This window comes from Marmota monax, unplaced genomic scaffold (assembly GCF_021218885.2).
Source record: "Marmota monax isolate L192 unplaced genomic scaffold, Marmota_monax_Labrador192_F-V1.1 WCK01_AAM20220418_F8-fsc00059, whole genome shotgun sequence".
Taxonomy (NCBI): domain Eukaryota; kingdom Metazoa; phylum Chordata; class Mammalia; order Rodentia; family Sciuridae; genus Marmota; species Marmota monax.
The window spans coordinates 4,043,865-4,066,162 of NW_026693595.1; the positions used below are offsets into that span (position 1 = coordinate 4,043,865).

Consider the following 22,298-nt stretch of genomic DNA (forward strand, 5'->3'; position numbering starts at 1 on the left):
TTGCTGTTCACATCAATAGAATCCACTATGATTACATAAGACTACTACAGTTATTAGTTAACATCTGTGGGGAATGGGAGTTTATCATGTAGAAGTTACACTAGAAAATGTGCCTTTGAGCAATACAAAGACTCTATTGTTAAATATTGCTTTCTAGTGGAATTTCCCATTGGTCATGCTCATTTGGAAGATAGGGCCTGCCCTTAGCTGTGGAAACACTGTGATTGTCAAACCAGCAGAACAAACTCCCCTTACTGCTCTTCATGTGGCATCTTTGATAAAAGAGGTAAGTTTCCTAAATCAAAACATGCACAAGAATTCAGCCATCCTAATTTATAACAAGAAGGCCCCATTTGGTGCTACTATAAGCTGCCTGACTTACAAATGGCTCTCGTCAGTGGTTGGGGCACATCTAGCAGGACTGCTGGCTGAGATTCCTGGAGTCAACCCAAATGCAGACAGAAAGCCAGACTCAAGGGCTTGGAGTCAGTCATCTTATGACCAGATTTTTTTTCTTTCTTTTGTCCAAATCAATGGACATAAATTCATGTTACAATTAATAGAGCATTCTTTCACATGTTGAAATATTAAACTAGTTTGCAACTTCTACTGATGTCCTGATGAGTCTTGCAAATTTATTTAAACTTAAACAAGTTTTTAGTTTTCATCTGTATGGTGGTTGCAGGCCACTGTGCCAATATGATTGTTTATGTTATTGGGCCACATTATTTTCAAACACATGTCCATGTTTATATTCACTTTTCTTTTATAGTTTCCTGTACATTTTCTTTATTCTTCAGAAATGGCAAAGCGCACATCAAACTTATTTTCATCAACTATGTGAATTGCATGAATATATTTTTTTTCTTGAGAACAAGTCATTGCACTTTGACCTTCCTATCTTACCCAAACTTATACAACTGTTAGTTACCAGAAACTTAAATTTCAGAAAATCCAAATTAACATCTTTAAAATATTCTTTATTTAAAATTTATAATAAGCAAAAGAGATGTTAAAATGAGGCAATTTGATGCAAATAACATGAAATTTTAATGTGCCCAACTCAGTGGTCACATTGCTTCTTCTTCCTTGAATTCTTCAGCTGGGATTGATATGGGTCTGTAAAGTTCCATTCTAAGTGATCTGATTAGCTTTCCTAATATATTACTAAATCATGTCAGTGGGGATTTGCAACTCAGATGATATGGCCTGAGCAATCAACAGCTACATACTAGAAATATGAGATCCCTTTAGCTTCTTATTTTTACTGATGGAGTTTATAAAATATGTTGTTTTCCTTCCAGGTAAGTAATTCACCAAACACTCTTGTATACACTACTTTTTTGAGTTATTATTATGAAATTTGAGAGAGCCATCATGAGAGCAGTGATCCATTAAACTCTGGGCTCACCCCAGGAATCTTTCTATAATGCAGCCCATCTGATTATTTTCATGTGGGCTAAGAAATGAAATAATAATAATAATAATAATAATAATAATAATAATAATAATAATAAAAGAATGAAGGCACTTAGGTGAATTTTTCTTGGGAGAGCAATCATAAGATGAACATTACCATAATGAAGCAGCCTCAATCCTGTACTCACCTCTCTTTTGAATTAAATTCTGAGTTGTGTTTTAACTGTTTTGCTTTTTGCCTTTCAGGCAGGGTTTCCTCCTGGAGTAGTGAATATTGTCCCTGGCTATGGGCCTACAGCAGGGGCAGCCATCTCTTCTCACATGGATATTGACAAAGTGGCCTTCACAGGATCCACAGAGGTAATACCATTTACTCAGGCCTGCAGTGAAGAGACTGGCATCTCTCTCTACCTATTGGAATCATGTTTTATTGTAACTATTTTAAGCTGACACTTCCTTAAAACAAAAGTATTTTTTAATGATTTGTTCCTTATTCTGGCCTTCAAATATATTTATACAACATAAGTAGATACAGTTTGGATGAAATGAAATACCAATTCCAAATTCAGAAGGTAGAAGAAACTGTTTTTAGTGTGTTCATTACCTCCTATTATGAGAAATATAGCCCCTGAGACTGTATTGTATGATTAGTTAAATTTATGATAAAAAATATTTATTACAAAATCTACTATTATTAAATTTATTTTGTGACAAATAAAAGTTTCATTAGTTATTCACACATTTTAATTAGTTTTATTATTTTGGTATATCCTTAGAGGTACAAAAATGTATATATAATTATCCAGATTAAAGTGATATTTATAGTTCTTACAGGAAAAACATATTGTCTCGAGCCAATCAACACTACACTTTCTGAATTAAATATTATTCTTGATTGAGAGACAAGACAGATTAAAAGTTCGTGGTGATTCTTATCCATGGATTTATTTATTGTGCCAGCCTCCTTATAAACATGAAGTTTATGATAGAAAATACTGAGAGTATGACAGTTTGTCTGCAGATTCCTGTGACTGTCAGTAGATGGAAAAAAGGTCCATTAGCTAAGTTGGATCATGATACATGTGATCAATACATGCTCTGATATAGAGGAAAAATAATCTACTAACTAGTCATGCACATCAAGATCCAGCCTTCATGTTCTGTATATCTGCTCTCTCACCCATGAACATTTTTCTGATTTATCTCACGTCTGTATGTTTGGATGGGAAAGCCTTTTACATCTGAAGGTGCCAAATCTTGAAAAATGCCACTTGGTGTTTCTTCCTAATGAAACTTAACAATCGCCCAAACATCATACAAATTTTAAATATTACATATTCCCATCTTTGTGAGAGCAAACTAAGCCTCCTCTTTGCAACACTCCATTTCAGGTTGGCAAGATGATCAAAGAAGCTGCAGGGAAAAGCAATCTGAAGAGGGTCACCCTGGAGCTGGGGGGAAAGAGCCCTTGCATTGTGTTTGCCGACGCCGACTGTGAGTAGGAGGCTCATTGTTCACTCTTCACTCTTCCTCCTTTCTGGTGTCTGATAACTCCGTACAGTGAACTTGAATCTCACAGCTGGGTTTGCTTCAAAGTGTAAGGAATTAATGAGAGTCCAGAATTACTCTTGAAAATCTTGTAAATTGTCCTGAAGTTAGAACACATAGATAAGTTAAACAAAGACACAGTTTCTTCCTGGTCTGAAATAAATTGCTATTTCCTCAGCTGAACCCTAGATAACATAAATGTTTTTCATTTAGAGGCCATGATGTATTCTTTTTAATAATTCCATATCTTCAATTACTGTTTTCGGCAAAATGAAATTCCTCAGCTATTTGGACTTAAGAGCAGCTGGGGAGACAGCAATTATAGTTCACCATCTCCCTTCACTCTGGGTCATATAATCATGAAATGAGATGGCAAGAAGAAAATTAAACCAATTTAAATAGCTCTCTCTTTTTTTCCAGATTATTAAGGATAGTTTTGTATGTGTATCAAGTCTACAATTATTATATGACCCCTCTCTATAATATTCTAGGTTCATTCTGATTACATTACCATATAGAATCCCCAAAATTACTTTCTAAATAGGTGGTAATTAGCAGAAAGAGATGGTCAAACATTCCTTCAACTCTTTCTTAAACAGTTGCATTATTGTTATGAGGCTGTAAAAACTAATGGTTCATGGAATTGGCCTTTGTTACTCTTGTGATCTTAATCAAAGTTTTTTAGAACACAATGCCTTATTAAACATTCTACAACCATGACATGATTACTAATTTGCCAAGACTGCAAGCTATTTTCACTACAACTTAAGCAGGTATGATTAGCTCACAAATTCATACCTAATTGCTTTAATGTTGAATTGAATCTTTGGCCTTTAGAAAAATAAAATGAAAAGAAGAATTTATTCTTGTGGTTTAGGATCTACAAATGAAGGAACCTAAGCATATTCTACCATCTAAGCAAAATATATGTTTTCAGACATATATGAATGATATATTTTAGACAGATTTTGAAAATGTCTTTCTTAGAAATAATACCATGAGGTGAATAATATAAATATTAGTGGGTTTTGTTACTGTTTTTTGGTTGCTTTGGTTATTGTTATAGTTGTTTTTTCAGAAAAATTATTCGTTATACTAATCACAGTGTATAAGATTGTTTTGAAGTTATTTAAAGTAATTGACATTTCATATTTTCTTTGTTATTTAGTTAAAACCTGATTCTTAAAAAAAAACTTCACAATTATCTCAGTATAATGATATTTGACCTTGCAATCGAATTCACATTCTTGGTAATGTCCATATGAAAGTTGTCTTAATAACAATCATTTTTTGGGGTGCTACTAATTTTTGCTATTGTTTTCATAGTAAATAAAGAATCACAAAAATTAATTTTTCACCTAGCTTTTAAGAGGTGAAATATCTTGAACCCATGTCTGATCATACAACTTATAATTTTTTTGTGTCACCACACTGAGATACATAAATGTACATAATCTGAAAAATCTGCATAAATATATGTAATCTTTAGAAAATATTTCTTCTTTAATGTGAAATTTCTCTTTGCAGTGGCCAGTGCTGTTGAATTTGCACATCAAGGCTTATTCTACCATCAGGGCCAGTGCTGTGTAGCTGCATCCCGGCTTTTTGTGGAAGAATCAATTTATGATGAGTTTGTTAAAAGAAGCGTTGAGCGGGCTAAGAAATATGTACTTGGAAATCCTCTGACCCCAGGAGTAAATCAAGGCCCTCAGGTGAGCATAAAATACAAAGAATAGAATTTTAAGGGACAAGAATAAAGTGTCCTTCTTGACCCAATTTTGAATAATTACTTCTCATTTGTGCATCATCTTAGGTAATAAGACTGTACCAGTCCTGTGGTTTCAAAAAAATCTAATTCTCAAAGGTTCAGAAATTATTCTTCGTGTTGCTGATTTTTCATACCTGAAAACACTTTAGGAGGCATCCTGGGAACTAAAGATGAAAGGAAAATTAACAAACACTATCAATTTCTTGCTTTCCTCAACCTGCACACCTTTTGATTCCTTTTACAGTCCTTTGTCCACTTGGAAGTTCATATACATTTTTCTCTCTCAAACACAATCAATCCTTCATCACAGCTGCCATTCCACAGATGCAGACATCTAGCACACCCCTAAATCCTCTGCAAAGTCCTCAGTTACTTTGACCTAATGTGTGTACTCTAAAGATTGTACACACGTCCTCAAAGGTCCTAGACTGCTGGTTTCTAACAAATTTTTCAACTCAGTTGTTAAAGCCCAAACAATCCCCCAGGCTCCCAGTTTTTTTCATTTACTCCTAATCATTATCAATAAGAGTGCTTCTGTCTCTCATTAGAGGTCACCTTTCCCTCTTCCTTGCACAGTTCTTTGTCATGGTTTGTTATTCAGACTCCTGGACCTTCAGTTTTGGATTTTTTCCCATCCCTTGGGGACCTGGTGTAGAGGAATCATCCTCAACTAGGGAGAACTTTGCTTCCCTCCCCCAGGGGATAGTTGCCCATGTATGGTGACATTGTAAATTGTTACAACTTGGTGGAAGAAAATGTAGTTCTACTTGCATCTAATGAGTACAGACAAGGCAGGCTGCTAAACACCTTTTGATGTGCAAGACAGTCCCACAACAGAAATCAGCTAGCCCAAAATGTCCACAGGGCCAGTGCCAAGAGATTATGATCCAGAGACTAGACATTAAGCTTGCAGGCCTTATTGCCCACACTAAGCATTATATACTGTTCCATCCTGTAGATCTGAAACTAAACTCTATTCTTGACTTGCTCACAAAGCCAAATATAAATTCAATTAACCAAAATTTAGTGAACACTGCTATCAGTAAAACCCTGAGTTTGTCATCTGGCAATGCCAGGAGGAACAAGAACAGCATGCTCCCTGCCCTTGTGGAGTTTATGAACTGGGTAACTTAGAAGACTGTCTTAGATTTTCATTCCAAGTATTTAGGTAGGAAAATCCTAGGACTTCAGCAGTGCCAAATACTGAAATCTAAAAGCCTTAAAATAACTGGCAAATAAAGTAGTAATTTATTTTATCTTAATCTCATTGTACTTTGCATTTGTCTTTGAGTTTAATGACTACATAGAAGAAGTTGACAGTTTTATCATAGAGTTGACAATTTTTATCATATTTGGTAACTTCTCAAATATCCATATCAAATATTCCAAGAAATATGATCAATTCTAATCTAAATTAGTCTCCTATTTCAAAAAGGAATAGGGTTCTTAATTTTCCTTTGTGATTATTTATGTCTGCCTATCTTTATAAACATAAAGCACTTTTCCAATTAGAGAAGGAGACACAGAAAAAAGACGAGGGGAATATCTAAGATATTTAATATAGAATATTGGTTGGGTAATACAACTAGGGAGGAAAATCTGTTTAATTCAACAATAGTCTAAAACACTGAGCTAAAATATCTCATTATTTCTAAGAGGAAGAAGTTAAAACAGGGTTTGAAAAATTCTTGTTCATAGGATCCTAGAGGAAGTAATACAATAATCTAACTGATTAATATGACTTTAATCTCTATAAATAAATAGATTTTTATCACAGGTTGTGCTAAGTAAGTAGGATAAGTAGGTATGTTGAAACTTTGAGAAACAAAACACTGAAAAGTCCCCAGGGATTCTCTACTCTAAAAATTTGTCATCTGTTATTATAAGAAAGAGTATACAGAAAAAAGCCATGTGTTCATTAAGCTTTATCCTAGATCATCCCAGGTGCTTGAATGAACTGAGGCTTTAAAAATGTAGTTACATAATCTTCTTCATTAAATGCCTCAATAAAATTGTTATAGAGAATATAAGCAACAAAAGTATTTATTTAGGGAAAATAGTTTCTAAAAGAAGTTTGATTCCTTTCTTATTTTGAAGATTAAGAACTTAAAGTATCTGAATGTTGAAGCAATTACAACATAGTATATATTATTTATATTTGTTTTATGTATGTGTGTTCACGTGTGTATATTGTTTCTTTATAAAAGTAGTTTTCCTATTTGGTTTATAGAACAAAATGTATATTTCCTTAAAAACTTGGAAATAAGTGTTTTCATTTGGAAAAAAAAGTGATGCTATCTATATAAAATGTATTAAAAACAGCAGAGTAGCATCTTATCATGGTATGGAGACATAGGCCTTTAAATTATACACTGAATTTTACGTCTAACCTCCCTTAGACTTTCCTCATTTGTAAGATGGGGTTAGTAAATTAATCTTGAAGGATCATTTTGCAGTGAAATGAGATAATCTATAGAATGTCTCCATCTGAGTGCTTGGTTCACTGTGTGTTCTCAGATAGCTGTTAACTAAATGAAAATCACATGCCTGTATTTATACCTGGCAATAATTGTAAAGATCAATTTTTTAGACATCTACTTTCATTGAACTTGTTGGTCTAGTTTCCATATACTTTGAGGAATGTGTCTTTTATCAATTTACCTTCTTCTTCTTCAACCTACCTAGTCTAAAGAATCAAAGAGTGAACTTTCAAAGACACTAAAATATATACTTTAAGACCATCACAGTAATGGCCATAGACTAACCCATGGCCAATGACTCATTTCATAGCAAAGAATTCCTTTACAAGCAAGCATTATTGAACAGTGCCTAAGATTCACAAAGAAAGCCAAGTTCATCATTGATGAATCCAAAACCTTCTGAAGAAGGTTTGTATTTATGGTGAATCAAAATTAGCTAGGCCAAACTGGATGTGTTTCAAAGTATAGCTGAAATTTTCTGTCACAAGTCCCAAGCTCTGGCATGGTGTTTCTCAGTCTTTCTTGTGCCTCTGAATCACCCAAGGATTCAGTAGATCTAGAGGGGGGCTTGGGAAGTGCAGGTTGCTTCCAAGTGATGCCAGAGCTGCTGGCTCTAGAAGCACATTGCAGTAACAAGGCACTGCAATATACAGTCCTGTATTTTTTAGAAGTCAGAGATCACATGTTTCCCAACAAATAAATCCTTTCAGTGTCTTTCTGGATTGCATATGCATGGATTAGACGGTCACCTGGGAACCACTCTGGTCACAGAGTGGGAAACATTATGACTTGGGAAGCATACTGTGAATAAAAACTGAAAATTATGATTTTGAGGTCATAGTCCAATTAATAAATTGAAATAGGCCAGAGGAGCTTTGCGTGGAGGCACGTAGATCCTTGAGTATTTACTGAGACACTAGAATATCTAAACTAGAAAGAATATCTAACACCCCCCTTAATTTAGTTGTATTAACTAGTATACAGTAACATAAATCTCTCTTCTAGACCAACTGTATGATTTCTTTGATCTGATGAGAATGAAGAGATTTTCTTTGTGGGATACATGATTGAATATTGTTCAGTGGAGAGCCTGCAGGAACACTGCACCGAATATTGAGCCAAATTTTGTAAAACTAGTTTCTGGTTGAAGATAGCATTTAATCTACTTAGATAGGAGTGCTGAGTCCCATACAGTTAGAAATGACTTCTTGGAAGCTTTTTCTTGGTCTTGGGTGATGGGAAATATTTGCAGAGTCAAAGAAGATAAAGAATAACACTTTTTAAGTAGAGAGAAGGGACAAGTAAGTTAAACTAACAAGAGCCCTCAACCCCCCTGCTTAGCTCCTGGATCTCCTGGTTTTCCTTTAATCCACATGACATGGTGTTTATAACCAGAACTTCTAACTCCTTTTCCCCTATAAATATCTTATTCAAAAAATTTCACTTCTGTAACACTTTTCATATATTTAGATGTGGCTCATTTAATAAAATATAAAGATGAAAATTGGGACTGGCCAGAAACTGAAATCAAACCTCCTGACCTGGGGAGGATGCCCAACCTATGGCCTGAGGGTGGTATCCAAGGTCATGGACTAGGCCAGAGGGGATGGTCCAGGATGGGAAAGTCCCCACAGAAATATAGGAGTCTTCTCAAAGTTCAAAGGCATCTGCTTCCCAAATGCCCTAATTAAGCCAGAATCACAGCTTTCTTTTTCTCGTTTCACTCCTTTTATTTCAGTTAGGACTACAATTTCCAGGTAAATGTGTGAGATCATTAACAAACTTTTCTTTAAGAATGACAGTTGTGTGAAAGGGTCAGATGTGTTTGCTGTGCCAATACACTTTCTTTTTTCTTTTTCACACAACTGTAGATTCTAAACATAGGTATCTTCAAGGTTTCCTTCCTAAAATTTCATGAGAAGTAAATGTGCCCAGAGAATGAATATGAACCTTTGTCAGCTTTTAAAATTCGATATCAGATTTAATAGAAATAGACTAGCTCACTGAAGCCCTCATCAACAGGCCCATAACTTTATAAGTTGCTGATTTTTTTTTCTTTTCATGTGATATTTTTCAAATAGATTGACAAGGAGCAGTATGATAAAATACTTGACCTCATTGAGAGTGGGAAGAAAGAAGGAGCCAAACTGGAATGTGGAGGAGGTCCCTGGGGGAATAAAGGCTACTTTGTCCAGCCCACAGTTTTCTCTAATGTTACAGATGAGATGCGCATCGCCAAAGAGGAGGTAAATGGTTTCACTCTGTTCTGTTCCCTTTATTGCCACACTTTGTCTGCAGGTGTGTGTACTATCTGTGCCTTTAAATTTCCCAGCTCTTTGAACATCTTTCTCAGTAAATGTTACTCTTTGTTTCTGCTGTTGATAAAGGTTGAAGTTACTGGTGATCAATAATAAAAACAGTAAGGAGTCCACTGAGCCTGTGAAGAACTTGCAGCCAAACAGACCAAGATCGTAACAATCATTAGGTGCTTCCAGTCACAGGTTTTGCATGATAGTGTGAATAAACTTGAGAACATTCTTTTGAGTAAAATATGCCAGACACAGAAAGACAAATCCTGAAAGATCCCAATTATATATAGAATTTTTAAAAGTCCAACTCAGAAGCAGGGAGTGGAATGGTGGTTACCAGAGACTTTGGGGATACGAAGTGGAGAAGAGGATTGGGGAGATGCTGGTCAAAGGACACACAATCTCAGTCATACAGAAGGAATAATATCAAGAGAGCCATCGGACAATGTGACGACTCCCATCAATAACAACATATTGTATACATGAAAATTGCTGAGAGCAGATCTTCAGTGTTTCTATCATGAAACAAAAAGTGCTTCAGCCCTACCTAGTGATGCCATATTTGCCCTATGGTCTTTTTCTACATTCATCTCCACGTTCTTCCCCATCCTCTCTATGCTCTTGGCCCTGTGTTTATTAGTGGTCAGATTTCCCAATTTTGTGTGTGTATATACATATTCATACAAATATACTAATTGGGTATAATATAATACACTCATTAAATATTTAACCATACAACACAAAATTAAGAATCATAATGCCTGAAAAATCTGGGGCCAAGAATACATGAAAGGGGCTGGGGATATGGTTCAGTGGTAAAGCACTTGCCTAGCATGTATGAGGCCCTGAGTTCAATCCTCAGCAGCACCCCCAACCCCCAAAAAGAGTACATGAAGAATGAGGAAATGTAGGGAGTAAATACTTATATTTACACATAATATATGCTTATTGTATATTTAATATATAATAATACGTAAAATTATATGGCATAATATATTACATCTTATATTTAAAACATTTGGTGAGTACAAACCACATAAATTAAGAAAAATGTAATCTAAGAAGGCATGTATAACTAGGAAGAACTAATTTGCATTTAGGAAGGTAAATAACCTACCTCATAGACAATGAGGGTTTTTATTAAATGCAGAGAAGATGAACTGACTTTGGGTGACAAAAGTGTCATGTAATATACACTACAATAAGAAGACACTGACAACTCAAAGGTCCTCAATTATAACCCTTTCATCCTGTCAATTTGTACTTAATGTCCATGATGTGATGGCTAATCTGAGAAGGTTATTCTCTTTAAATCGTCCTCCCATCCCAAATTTTATTAAGTCAAGGGGAAAAGGACAAAATCAGATTTGCAAACAGAGGAAATAAATAAGAAAAACAAAAATTAAAGCAAACATAGATAATCAAACCTACTTAGTTTCTCCACATCACTTCAGTCCTCGACTGAATTGTAATTATTGCATTTATTGATAAGTTTTTATCTCACTACAAGAATTGTTCTTATTTGTATCAATTAATACCAAACAGAGAGGACTACGGGAATATCTTCAATGAGGTATTTGTTGTGTTCCTATAATGTATGTGATAGAATAGCTATCTGGCTCCTTCAAAGTGGAAGCCTGAAACTACGTACTGTATTAAATTCAAATTATGTAAAATATGAGTGTGTTTATTGTAGTAGCTTTTCTACATCTATCTAGTTCCTAGGTTACAACATCATGATTCAATTCACAACATTAGACTTTGTCCTCAGCCTCTACTGAATGGCTGAATGGTTCATACCCCTTATACTACTTAAATCAATGGTGGATACCAGAAAATCATTTGACATTTCTGATTTTTGCCCACCTTCATTCACATTTCCCAGAAAAAAAATCTTATAATACTCAGAGGAGCCTCTCTTTTATTGTAAGCTTAATTTTCAGAGAAAATCCAACTGTTTTCCTCCTCCCTGGAGCTGGGATCCAGAATGAATTGAGTGTGGCCTGTGCTAACAACAGTCTAGCAAGAGAGGTCTAGACTGTAATAAGCCAAATTGTGATTGTTGTTTCCTTTCCTGTGATTTTTATCAATTGTCAGTGAACTCATACTTTGGTTAGTATAAGGTAGTTCAGAATTGCAATAATGAATTCTGTTTGGCATATTTAAGTGACATAAGAACAGAAACTGAATAAAATCCCTTGTTGTCTTACCTATCTTGACTAATTGTAAAAAGATTCAAATACAGAATAATTGATATTTTAGTCAATGACACACTAATATATAAAACATTAATATTATTATGAATCATTACCTATACATTTATCCAATAGAGCAAGCATTGCTTTCTTGGGCTGTTATATGCAATAATTCAAAAGATGAAGAAAGCTAGGGAAAGAATTTAAAATATATTCAAAGAAATTTGAAATTAATGATTTGATGCATAACCTTAAGTAATTGGGAGCTTAATTTCAACTTCTAGAAAATTAACACTGTTTTATTTATGTGTGCCTGTGGTGTTCCAAAGAGAATTTAATATGGTCATCACCTGTTTTTACCTTTCACTTCTACATATCTCAATTTTGATTCTTACACGTAGGTCTGAAAGCAGGTGTGTGCAGTGGCTCACACCTGTTACCCCAGCTGCTTGGGAGGGTGAGGCAGGAGTATCATGCATTCAAAGTTACCCTCAGCAACTCATTAAGAACTTGTCTCTAAATAAAATACAAAAAAAGGGCTGGGAATGTTGCTCAGTGGTTAAGTGTCCATGGTTTTTGATTCCTGGTACCAAAAAAACACAAACAAAATCAAACAAAATGTAGGTTTGAGATGAGAAACGAAATCTTATCCAATTTAGCATTATCTGTAGAGGGAAAAATCTGCAATATCATTTTAAATACTTAGTTTTAATATATTATCTTTATTTATTTTATTAATTTCTTGTGTTCTAGATATTCGGACCTGTGCAACAAATCATGAAGTTTAAATCCTTAGATGATGTGATCAAGAGAGCAAACAATACTCTCTATGGCTTATCAGCAGGAATCTTTACCAAAGATCTTAATAAAGCCATAACTGTCTCTTCCGCTCTACAGGCAGGGACCGTGTGGTAAGTCAGACTGAAGTTATATTATGCCTTTCCAATATTAGCCACTTCAACAGGTTAACTTGAACATTTCATTTCAAATTGTGTTTACTGCTAGAAAAGTAGTTTTTTAAAACTCCCATATAATGCTAATGCTCAACTAGCACTAAGAATCACATCTCAAAAGCCTGTTTTTTTTTTAACTTGATTTTGTTTTATTTTGTTTTTATAATGGGTGGTTTTCTTTCAGAAACTCTGAAAAGAGATCAAGCACCTTGTCAATCTGAATGGCTAGTGATAAACATAAAATATTTCTATGATAAAAGAGCTAATAAATGTCAGTATTACTATTGTATATATGTACATTATTTCCATTTCCTAAAAACTTACTGTATACTAAATATTCTTACAAACACAGTCTATGCATCATCTTACATAGGCCTAGAAATGACCTAATTAAATAGTATCATCTCCACTTTACAAGTAAGAAAACACATGAATAGGGAGGCATTTCAAACCATAGTTTTCTCTAAGTAAATAACCCTCAGTTTTCTATTAATGTATATTAAATACTTTCATTTTCAGTGTAGAATCAAAATAGCAAATTTGTTTTCTGCACATTTTAACAAAGATAAGTTTGAGAATTTTTAAATTTTGAAATAACAGAATGTTACTTGAATATATGATGGAGAAACTTGTTATCACATCATTCCACTGAATAGCTTGAGAATCTCATTAGGAATTTCCATACATATTAAAACAGAGTAGATCTTATTATTATTGCTTTATATCCCAGAGCATAATAATGTTCTGGCATTGTCTCAGACCTAATAGCGTCTTGGTATTTCTCAGACAATCATTAAATCCAGAGTTGCTGGGATTTTATACTTAATTTCAAAGTAAGGATTTGATTTTCCAATTTAAATGACAATTAAACTAAGCAAAAACAAGATTCTTTTTAAAACTGTAAACTTATTTAAGAAACTATCCTTCTGATAAGGGAAACAGAATGTCTCTGTGGCACAATGAGAATTTAGAACTCTAGGAATTGGGATATCAAGTTTTTAAATAAGAAAACACCTGAATATTATTTCAAAATCAAAGTAATAATCAAACTTTTCTAAGTACAACATATTTATTTGGAGGTCTTCTCATCTTTTTGACTACCTTTTATAATAACATGAAAGTAGGGGAAAATATGAAAACTAGTTTGGAAAATGGTATTCTTTAATTTTTTTATTTTTGTGTAATGAGAATCATATAAGTAATTAGATTTTGCTGTTAACTTTAGCTTCTAGGAAATTCAAAGCTAAGCATTGTTCATGGCCTACAAAATTGCATTCTAATTGTCCCCAACCCACTCCATCTTCTATTGTATTTTTTTCTTTAATTCTACTCACTTTTTTTAGTAATTATGTTGCTTCATATAAGCATCTTTAAACACTTTGTGAAATCTGATAAACAAATCTAAAATTAAATCCACTTCCTGACAAGGCATTTGTTTAAGTAATTTATTGAACCAAATGATGAAAAAAATGAGTATTGTGATACACATTGCAATCGAAAAAGAATGTTGATTCTAGCCTAAAAAGTACATAAAACTCAAGAAAAATCACAAAGCTCATTGAGTATAAGCAGTAAAGAACATGCTTATAACAAATCTCAGCCTCTAGTAAGCTGTATCCTTTCCTTCTAGAGCATATTAGCCATTCTATTTTATACTTCAAACTACCACTTCTTAGGGACATGATATACTACCCAAATGACTATTCATATATACATAGTTGCACCTTTCTATTTATTTCTAAGAAGTGTATATATCCATATACTTTCTGGATTCTAATTTATACTGCTGTTTAAAAAACTCAATGAATGTATTAAATTAAAATAAATGCAGTTCTTTGAATTTCTAAAATTCCCAGCTTAGGAGTTATTTCATAGGTTAAGTATTATCTATAATGTACTTTTTTTTTCCTTCAGGGTAAATTGCTACAGTGTGGTATCTGCTCAGTGCCCCTTTGGGGGATTCAAGATGTCTGGAAATGGACGAGAACTGTAAGAATAAGTTTCTATTGAGATAAATATTGATCTAGATGGTTATCACTCCAGGGAACTAATTCATGTTCACCACCTTAAATAAAACCTGCCGTTATTCTCTCTTTGAGATCCATACCACCAAATAGCTTTTTAAATGTTGAATGTACTTCATGAGTTTATAAAGGCTACAGCAGAAGGGAAATATAATTTATTAAACCCCTAATATTCATAAGAGACCCTATTAAGCACTTTACACCAGTGATTGCATTGTTGCCTACTTGTAGAATGGCTAAATGTATGTCTGAATGTAATCCATTTGGGAAACATTCTCAAAAAGAAGATAGGAAATCTAAATTGGTGATTTTAAGAAGCATATAAATAGAAGAACACTGTAGTTATTTAAAAATACTTCTTAGATAAATAAATTAGGTCAGTTATCCCAAAAAAGTTCAGTGTTGAGATGAATGATTCTCATTTGTTGAAATATTATTGATGCAGACTCTAAATTTTTAAATTAACTGAATGAGTTATTTTGGGTACTAAAATATAAACCCAGAGGGAAATTTGACTACAGAAAACATGCTTTATAGTTGTGACTAGACTGAGAATTTTTATACATAAATGTGTTTATGAGCCTTCCATTGCTTTAGAAACCAAGATATATAGACTTTTTAAATATGCAGATATATATGTATGTGTAGAAAATAGTAACACTATATTTGATTAATTTTGCTCAAATGGTTTAAACCATTTTATTTCCTAAAATTGTTTACATTTACTGATAAATAAAAATCCATTAAGAAAAAACATACATATAAAGGCATAAATTGGTGTGAACATACTTTATATACAGAGTTACAAAAAATTGTGCTCTATATATGTAATAAGAATTGTAGTGCATTCCACTGCTGTCGTGTATTTAAAAAAAATAAAATCAATAAAAGATAAAAGAAAAGAAAAAACATACATCACATACAAACTGTATGGAATCAAATATAGAAAAAAGCTTCTCATTTTGTTAATATCAGGTAAAATGAATCTAATATCTAAAGGTCATGAGTGCATTAAGTAGATATCACTTTGTTATTTATCTTAATTGATCAGCAAAATTACATTGAAACAAACAGCTTTGGAGAGGTAGAGAATGGAGAAAAGTTAAAATGATGGATGCACTTTCGTAATACGCATTCATTATGTACTTGCTGTTATAAGGTCCTATGAGTCCCATAGACATAACACTATGTTCCATTCTTCAAACAACTGCCATGGCAGAAAGAAGATATAAAAAAAAAACAGTGCAAAATACCTACATACAGTTTGAACAGTAGTACTGGACTATTAATAAAGTGGGAGTTCATGCCTGAGGAAGTCAGGAAAGTAGTTGAAAGTCCAGAGGAAAGGGTATCAAGGGAAAGAAAATCTTAATACCAAGAGAGTTTAATATTTAATACTGTATTTCTAATTTTCACCTGTTACAAAAGGTAAGGGATTGTGGATAAAAATAGGAGTGGGAGAAGAAAATACATCTTTGAGATCCTTCCCATGCTTAAGATTCTGTGGTTATAACCCCAGTGAGAATTTAGTGGCCAAAAATGTAATGATATTGATAGAGTAAAGGACCTCACAGTAAAGACAGGACTTCATCTAGGGCATGAAGCTTGTGTAGGACATCAGTAAGTAGAGAAAAGCATATTCCTGAATGGAATGGGCATTGGGGATGTTGAGGGGCTAGTGAACGTGGGTGGTTGGTATGGATTTATGGGGGTGAGAAACATTATTACAAAGATAAATTTGATCTAGATTAAGAAGTCCTGAATCTGAGGAAATCATCTGGATCTTATTAATGGAGTAATAAAAAGCCATACATAGGTTTTGTTTTGTTTTTTTTCTTCCCTGGTTCCCTCTCCTTATAATGTCCACTACTAGAGAATTTCTTGGCAGAACTAACTACTTTGTATACAAAGCTATTATTACAAAGTTAGATTACTCTGAAGGACAGTTCACTGCTGGCCCAGCGATCTAACACATTACCCTGGGAATGTTGACAAAACAACCAAAAGGAATGAAGTAACTAAAGTAGACAAAACATGTCAACTTTGTTGAATACAATTTGGTCAAACTTTAAAGCTAAAGCATTAGGAAATTAAATAGATGGACTGAAAATAAGAATAAAAAATCACCCATAATTTCCTTAAAATCTATAATGTGGGTCTAGATAATTTCCTTCTTTAAAATACAAAGAAGAAAGTTATTCTATTATTTTTTTAACTTCAAAAATCCATCTGAGAATGCTACAGTTAAAGTCTATCTAAAAAACTTGGTAAACTTATAAATGAGTCATTCACAACAAGATGTTTCAAAATAATCACTGAATTCAAAGCCTCAAATGACTCTCAAGGGTTAAATTATAGTTTTCCCTCCAAAGTAGAAAGGCAGAATCAATCAGTTGGGAACAAAGTCCTCAAAGACCCCAAAATAGTGATATGTACACCCCAATGTGTTAGACAGTAACACAGTGCCCTTGGTTTTTAAATCTCTGCTCCAGTGTTGGCACTGGAATAGGTTAATGGCAGAAATTCCTCTTTGTGAAATCACACTCATTTTCACGTAGGTTAACATAGACCACTTGAGACTAGGTTAGTAGGACATTTCAAATTATTTGGCTCTCAGTACATCACAAAGGTATTTCTTTTTTTCCTGTCCCTTTCAAAAAAGGGGAGTGAGGAAATGTTATTAATGGACTTATAGCAAGAACTCAAATGAACATTTTTTTTTCTTGGTTATATTTGCTAATTCAATTCAGCACACATTTCCTCTGGCCTGCTTAATTAGTGTAAAGCTCATTTCTGGGTGTAAAGGAAAAAAATGGACATATCTTATTAGTAGTACCGTTTTCCCTAAGGTATGGACCATGGATGAAATGCATGAGCATCAATGTGAAAGTTATTAGAAGTGGGGTCTCAGACCTAACTCACACCTACTGAATTAAAAACAGCATTTGAATAAGGACTTGGTGGTTTGTATATTGAAGATTTTTCAAAGCACAGAACTGGTAGCTTATACACTTAAGATAAAGAGAAATGTAAGCAGATGTTTTTATGATCCATCATAGATATAATATATGCATTCCTAAGAAAGCTGACCTGTTTCTAACAGAGTATGAAAATAATCACACTCATTATTCTCCTGAGAGTTCCAACTTCCCTTATAACCCAAAATACAGTGAAAAGTCTATTGGTGAAAATCATGGGTTAATTTATCTACCTCTGTGAGATAAAATGCTTATTAAAATACTATCTTTTAATGGGTTTCAGACAGCTGAGTCTAAACCCTTTAATTACTTTGAAAAACATGCTCATTGAAGCTTTTAGAAGGTATTTTTAAAAGCTTAATTGCCCAAGAAAATAATCAGTATAAGGGGATTAGGTTTTCAAGAGCAAAAGATGTCTTCTGCATACCTGTCTAGATCACAAGAGGGAGGCTTAGGAAAGGATCAAGATCTTATTCCTCTGTAAGCTACATGTGCATAGGTTTAATGGTTTTAAGAATAGTTTAATATATATGCAATTTAATCTCATCAAAACCATACAGAGAATAACTGAGCCAATCCTTCTAGTTCTCTTCAGAAAAGGGTAAATCATAGTTTCCTAAACTGGTGGGAGATAGAGAACTGATAACAAGAAACCAGGGTACAAACAGATCAACTAGTATTCATTGCTGGTCATTTGGGATGGACTTAGGAGCAACATAGCATGTGGGGAGGACAGAGGAGGTTGTACCAAGAGGAAAACCAACATCTGCAAAAAGCTCAAAGGCCTGAATGTAGGCCAATCTCTAACAGCTTTCCTCCTTAAAAAGAAAATGTAGAAAAAATCAAAAAGGAAAGAAAATTCCAACAATGAAGATCAGGTTTTTGTTTTGCCATGAATCAAAAGATATCACTGAAACTACATCTGCCTAAGATGAGAAATCAAAGAGCCCAAAATAGTGATATGTACACCCCAATGTGTTAGTAACGCAGTGCCCTTGGTTTTTAAATCTCTGCTCCAGTGTTGGCACTTAGAATGCAGATGGAAATAGGAGCATTTTCTACCCCTCACTACTGCTGTGCCAACTGTACCTAGTAAATGCATAGCTTTACTGGGTACACTGGAGTGATTATGGCTATTTCTCCATATATATATAATTTATTTGAAACCAAACTAGAAATGAGAAAAGTCTTATAGGATTGAATTATCTTTTGAGCAGTTAGAGCTTTAATAGTTAAGTAAAAGAAAAAAATGTCAAAAGTGGATAATTTCTATGTATATCAACTGAAAGTGCCTAATTGTTTAAAATGAAAGATATTTTGTGTCATTTTTTATATTTTCAAAAAATTAAAGACATTTTTAAGAAATTTTCTCCACAAGGGGTTTTTTGCATAACCAGACAACTTATGGTCAACTAGCTATTACATGAAATGTTCTCTGCATAGAAATAGTTTCCACATTTCCTTCTGAGATAAGCAAGAGTGACTTGTACCACCTCAGTGACTATCATACATTTATGCTGTTATGTTCAATGGCATTTACAAGTATTTTTCCCCCCTCTCTCTAGGGGAGAATATGGTCTCCATGAATACACAGAAGTCAAGACAGTCACCATGAAAATCTCTCAGAAGAATTCGTAAAGATACACCAGAATGGACAGAACACTTTTCAATTACTAAGCATCTCCTATAGTCACTACTACGTGGGGTCTAAATAGAAAAATGTTCTTTTTTTGATTTTTTTAAACATAAGCTAATCACCTTAGTATTAATACTGCACATAGAAAGCTTGACATGTAGCTTATTCTGAAAGAATAACTTGATTTTTGTTATGTGACTCCCAAGTCCTATTCTAAAGAAAAAGGATGGATTTGGATGTAAGATCTCTGATTCTGTGGTAGTCATGTAGTTTTCTTTGTAGCTACTGGTCCAGAATAATCATTTTACAGAAGACAAGTAGTAGTCGTGTAGCCTCTTTCCCCTAATGACTCCCTAAAGTACTTAATATACATGCTAACTGCAGAGTAAGTTGCTCTTTTCCTGGTAGGGATGAAGTCCTTTTTTGTGTTTTCTAGAATGTTATGTCAGCTTGTCAAATAAAATACATAGGTGTAATCTGAATATAAAGCTTAATAAAAAATGACCTTGCATGAATCTTATTTAGTTTGAGATTCTTTTAGGTGTATGTTTGGATTATGGTGATTTACTCTCCCTACTATCAAAAACAGTGTTAAATTAAGCCTAAAGATGAATTTAAATATAAAAATCGAATCCACTCATTCTCAAATGGGTAAAGAAGCATAGTTCACTTCCCAGTAGAATCCTTGAAATAAATAACACACATTCAAGATAGATGGGATTAGACTTTCATAAACATTTATTGAGTTCCTACAAGCTCTAGGCAAAGGAGTTGTACAAAACAGGTGAGTAGTGAATGGCCCATTATCTCCAGGCTCTTTAATTTAGTGGAAAACAAAGACAATCCCTGCCACCCAACAAATAAAGAGGTTATAAAATAGAAATAAAGAGTCTGAAAACCCTACAGTGTAGTAATGGGGTAGTGATGAAGTCTAATTGAGGGACCTGGAAATGGTTTTATGAAGAAATTTGTCTTGAGCAGATTGGCAGTGAATAAGAGGGGAAAAGATTCTACATGTAATCTCTCAGACACATTTCATTGAAGAAAATTTGGAGATAGTCTATATAATATATTCTCCCCTTGGAGTTTCTTTTTTTTACTATTAGTTGTTCAAAACATTACATAGTTCTTGACATATCATATTTCATACATTTGATTCAAGTGGGTTATGGAGTTTCAAATTGCACATTAGCTTCATATTCTAGGTTCTGAGAAGTCCTGAAACCTATTTACTTTTGTTTCAATATGAATGTTTTCTAAATTTATTTTATCAGAGAGCTTGCCTTCCTCTCAGCCTCATCTAACGCTAATACGTTAAGAAATCCATGTTGTTCTGTGCAATGAGGTAGCTTTTAGTGTTCCAAAGATCAGAAGGGAGCGGCTAGAAAAATGTCCTCTATGTAAAACTACCTGCACCAAGCTTCCATTATGCCCTGCTATGCTTCCCTTGGGAAGTGACTTAGGCCCATGGAAAATCAAGAGCCTACGTATTACTCTACATATTCTAAAATACTCTAGTCCAACAACTAAGATCTTTAGGGTGATTTTGTTTCACAAATTAGTTTATCATTTTACATTAACAGACACCCTAATGACACTGACATTATAGTTATAACTACCGTAGTCAGTATAACAATGCAAGAATGAATGAAAACAAATCGCTTCTCAGAATTGAAATCGTTTTCACTCAACTTTCAAAGAGTTTCTCAAACTTGTATGAGCCTGTAAGATTTGCAATTTGGACTACCTTATATGATTTGAGACGTAACTACCATTTTGAAAATTGTAGAAACCTAAATCTTAGGGAGAACTGAAAGTTTTTGAACACTGAGAAGGAATAATATCCAAGTACAGAACGGAATTGCATTAACCTAAAACTAGACAACCCTACATTTTTAAAAGATGTGTTTGAATCCATGTGCAAATAAATTAATAGGTAGACAAGTTAATATTGTAATGGCATCCTACCAGAACATTTCAAAATGTATAACAAAAGGGTTGAACACAGAACATAACAAAAGCCAGAAGCGAGTTTAAATATTTGAAAATTAAATCTTTGTTGTATAAATAAGACATTACAGGATTAAACAGAAAATATCTGTTTTATATTGGCTTGTCCTGAGTCTCTGGACATTATTTGTATTTCATTATTTGTATGAAAGCCAAACTGGCAATAATTCTTAAAATGTTGAAAAGTTAAAGAATATCTTACTAGTCCATGTATAAGGAATATTTATGAAAAATTCAGTTCTGTGGTAATGAACATGATCTCATTGTCCTCAATGTCCACATGGTAGAAAATATTTTCATCTCCTGAAATACTAAACCAAGTGACAGAAGTTCGAATTCACTGTTAAGAAAGGGAATCACAGATTCTTAAATGTCTATGGGCTTTTCTCTCTTTTTAAACTTTTCTCCTGACTTTCCTTTTTCTCTCTCTCTTTCTTTGCTTCTCTCTCTCTCTCTCTCTCTCTCTCTCTCTCTCTCTCTCTCTCTCTCTCTCTTTCCCTCTCTCTTTCTTTCTGTTATTCTTTTTCAGTGTACATGCTTCTGGATTTATTTTGAAATAGCTAAGTAGAAATAGGAAGGAAAAAATAAATTGTCATCAACTTAAAATGGAGCAAATTCAAGGTAGAGAATTTTAGGCATTTCTTCCTATAATTCAAGAGAGAATAATGAACTCAAAGACTTCTTGTCTGGGCCATGTGTGTAATTGTTTAGTGTCTAGATTCACCTGGACCTTTGAAAGTGTAATTTTATATGTATATGTGTAACATCAATGCAACACATTCTAGAGGTTTTCTCAGAGCATATTGAATTACTAGGTTATTATTTCATGTGAAATACAAATTTTCCACTGGAGTTTCATTGGCTAATTTACCCTTGAATTTTCTTCTCTGGAGACACATTTGAGCCTTCCAATTTTGATGGTGAAAGAATATAGAGGAAGGAGAATTAGAGATAATAGCTGAATTCCCTAGAAACTCT

General features: G+C 33.7%; 1 protein-coding gene across 3 annotated transcripts in view; it reads left to right on the forward strand.

Moving 5' to 3' along the window:
- The window catches only part of Aldh1a1 (aldehyde dehydrogenase 1 family member A1), a 142,698-nt gene extending 122,873 nt beyond the window's left edge, over positions 1 to 19,825 (forward strand). For all 3 annotated transcript variants that reach the window (XM_058584004.1, XM_058584005.1, XM_046459406.1), the window contains 8 exons: positions 158 to 286; positions 1,666 to 1,779; positions 2,811 to 2,913; positions 4,495 to 4,679; positions 9,297 to 9,461; positions 12,473 to 12,630; positions 14,587 to 14,661; positions 19,240 to 19,825. In XM_058584004.1, coding sequence (XP_058439987.1) covers positions 158 to 286; positions 1,666 to 1,779; positions 2,811 to 2,913; positions 4,495 to 4,679; positions 9,297 to 9,461; positions 12,473 to 12,630; positions 14,587 to 14,661; positions 19,240 to 19,312 — 1,002 coding nt within the window. In that variant the 3' untranslated portion in view covers positions 19,313 to 19,825. The remainder of the gene's footprint in view (positions 1 to 157; positions 287 to 1,665; positions 1,780 to 2,810; positions 2,914 to 4,494; positions 4,680 to 9,296; positions 9,462 to 12,472; positions 12,631 to 14,586; positions 14,662 to 19,239) is intronic.
- Positions 19,826 to 22,298: the final 2,473 nt, after the last annotated feature.